The following is a 1396-nucleotide window of genomic DNA, read 5'->3' on the forward strand; positions in this document are numbered from 1 at the left end:
ATGATCTCCTGAGGTCCCTTCCAACCCCCCAAAAATAATAATAATAATAAAAATTTAAAAATCCCCTAACTCTGTGACGCAGCAGCCGTGTTTGTCGCCACTGCCCCAGCGAGAGGATGAGCTGAGGGCTCTTTGCGCTCTCTTTGCTGCAGTGGATGTTTGCCCCCTTCCTCCTTTTCCTGGCTGAGCTCAGCTCTGGCTCCCAACCCACCTACCAATGGAAAGATGTTGTGACGAAGGAGAAGCTGACCTGCCAGCAGTGCCCGCCGGGGACCTTCGTGGCACAGCACTGCACCAGGGACAGACAGACGCTGTGTGAGCCCTGCCCGGAGCTGCACTACACCCAGTACTGGAACTACCTGGAGAAGTGCCGGTACTGTAACGTCATCTGTGGGGAGAAGCAGGTGGAGGTCCAGCCGTGCAATTCCACCCACAACCGTGTCTGTCAGTGCCAGGAGGGCTACTACTCGGAGATGGAGTTCTGCATCAGGCACTCCGAGTGTCCCCCGGGCTCCGGCGTAGAGAAACTGGGTAAGTGCCCTGGCTGGGTGGCTGTGGTGTGTGTGCCAGCGAGGCTCTTGTCACCTCCCAAAATCTCTGCTGGAGCTAAAAATCAAAGAGAAATACAGCAGCTGATGGTTGCCCATAGCCTGACCTACTCCCTTTTTGCTCACCAGCGCAGTGCTCTCCTTGCTGGTGTGTGAAACTGCTCCTGGCTTCTTTTCCAAGGAGAGATTGATTTGGTTTTCCCCAGTTTTACTCTGAAAGCCTTTGAGATCCCCCAGCCCCACGCTCAGATGGGAGGTGACCATCCCAGTTACCTGCTTCACCCACCTCAACAGGCAGAGCCAGCCCGTGATTCACCAGTCCCCAGAGCAGCAGCTCACCCCGCCGGGGCTCTTGGCAGGTGGAAAGGTCTGAGCAGCTCCTGCTCCTCCACCAGCTCCTTCTCCTTGCAGGCAGGGAGCTGGGAACACTAATTGTCTGGACTGGAAAGGGCTGCTAATGATGCAAGGGCAGGGCTGGTGAATGTGTGTAGCTCTGGGGCTGGGTTTTGTGGTTTTTATTGAGCAATTTGAAGAGGCTGTATTCAAAACATGAAATAGATACATGGACGGGTTCCAAAAACCATCAAATCAGCCTTGTTTCCATTCACGTCGGGGGGAGATTCACGAGTCCAAGACTGGTGAGATGTAAGTCACGAGGGATTTTAAGGGGGTTATTTTTCTGTTGCTTCCCCAGCACAAATCTGCCTGGTCCCTTGGTTGCCCCCATTTCTCTGTGTACTTACTTTCCAAAAATACACACTGCCTACGAGCGGGTTTCCCTCTCGCTCTCCCCTGAATCACAAGGACCAGGCTCTGTCTGGAAACCACAGCTGGGTGTCACAGAGCAC

General features: G+C 54.1%; 1 protein-coding gene across 1 annotated transcript; it reads left to right on the top strand.

The window, feature by feature from the left end:
* Positions 1-152: 152 nt before the first annotated feature.
* On the top strand, positions 153-531 carry LOC104524887 (tumor necrosis factor receptor superfamily member 6B-like; the record flags this gene model as incomplete). The annotated part of the gene is made up of 1 exon (XM_010167894.2): positions 153-531. A coding segment is annotated over one exon (379 nt), but the record flags the coding sequence as incomplete, so codon positions are not given.
* Positions 532-1396: the final 865 nt, after the last annotated feature.

The sequence above is a fragment of the Antrostomus carolinensis genome, unplaced genomic scaffold (genome assembly GCF_000700745.2).
Source record: "Antrostomus carolinensis isolate BGI_N321 unplaced genomic scaffold, ASM70074v2 scaffold49755, whole genome shotgun sequence".
NCBI lineage: Eukaryota > Metazoa > Chordata > Aves > Caprimulgiformes > Caprimulgidae > Antrostomus > Antrostomus carolinensis.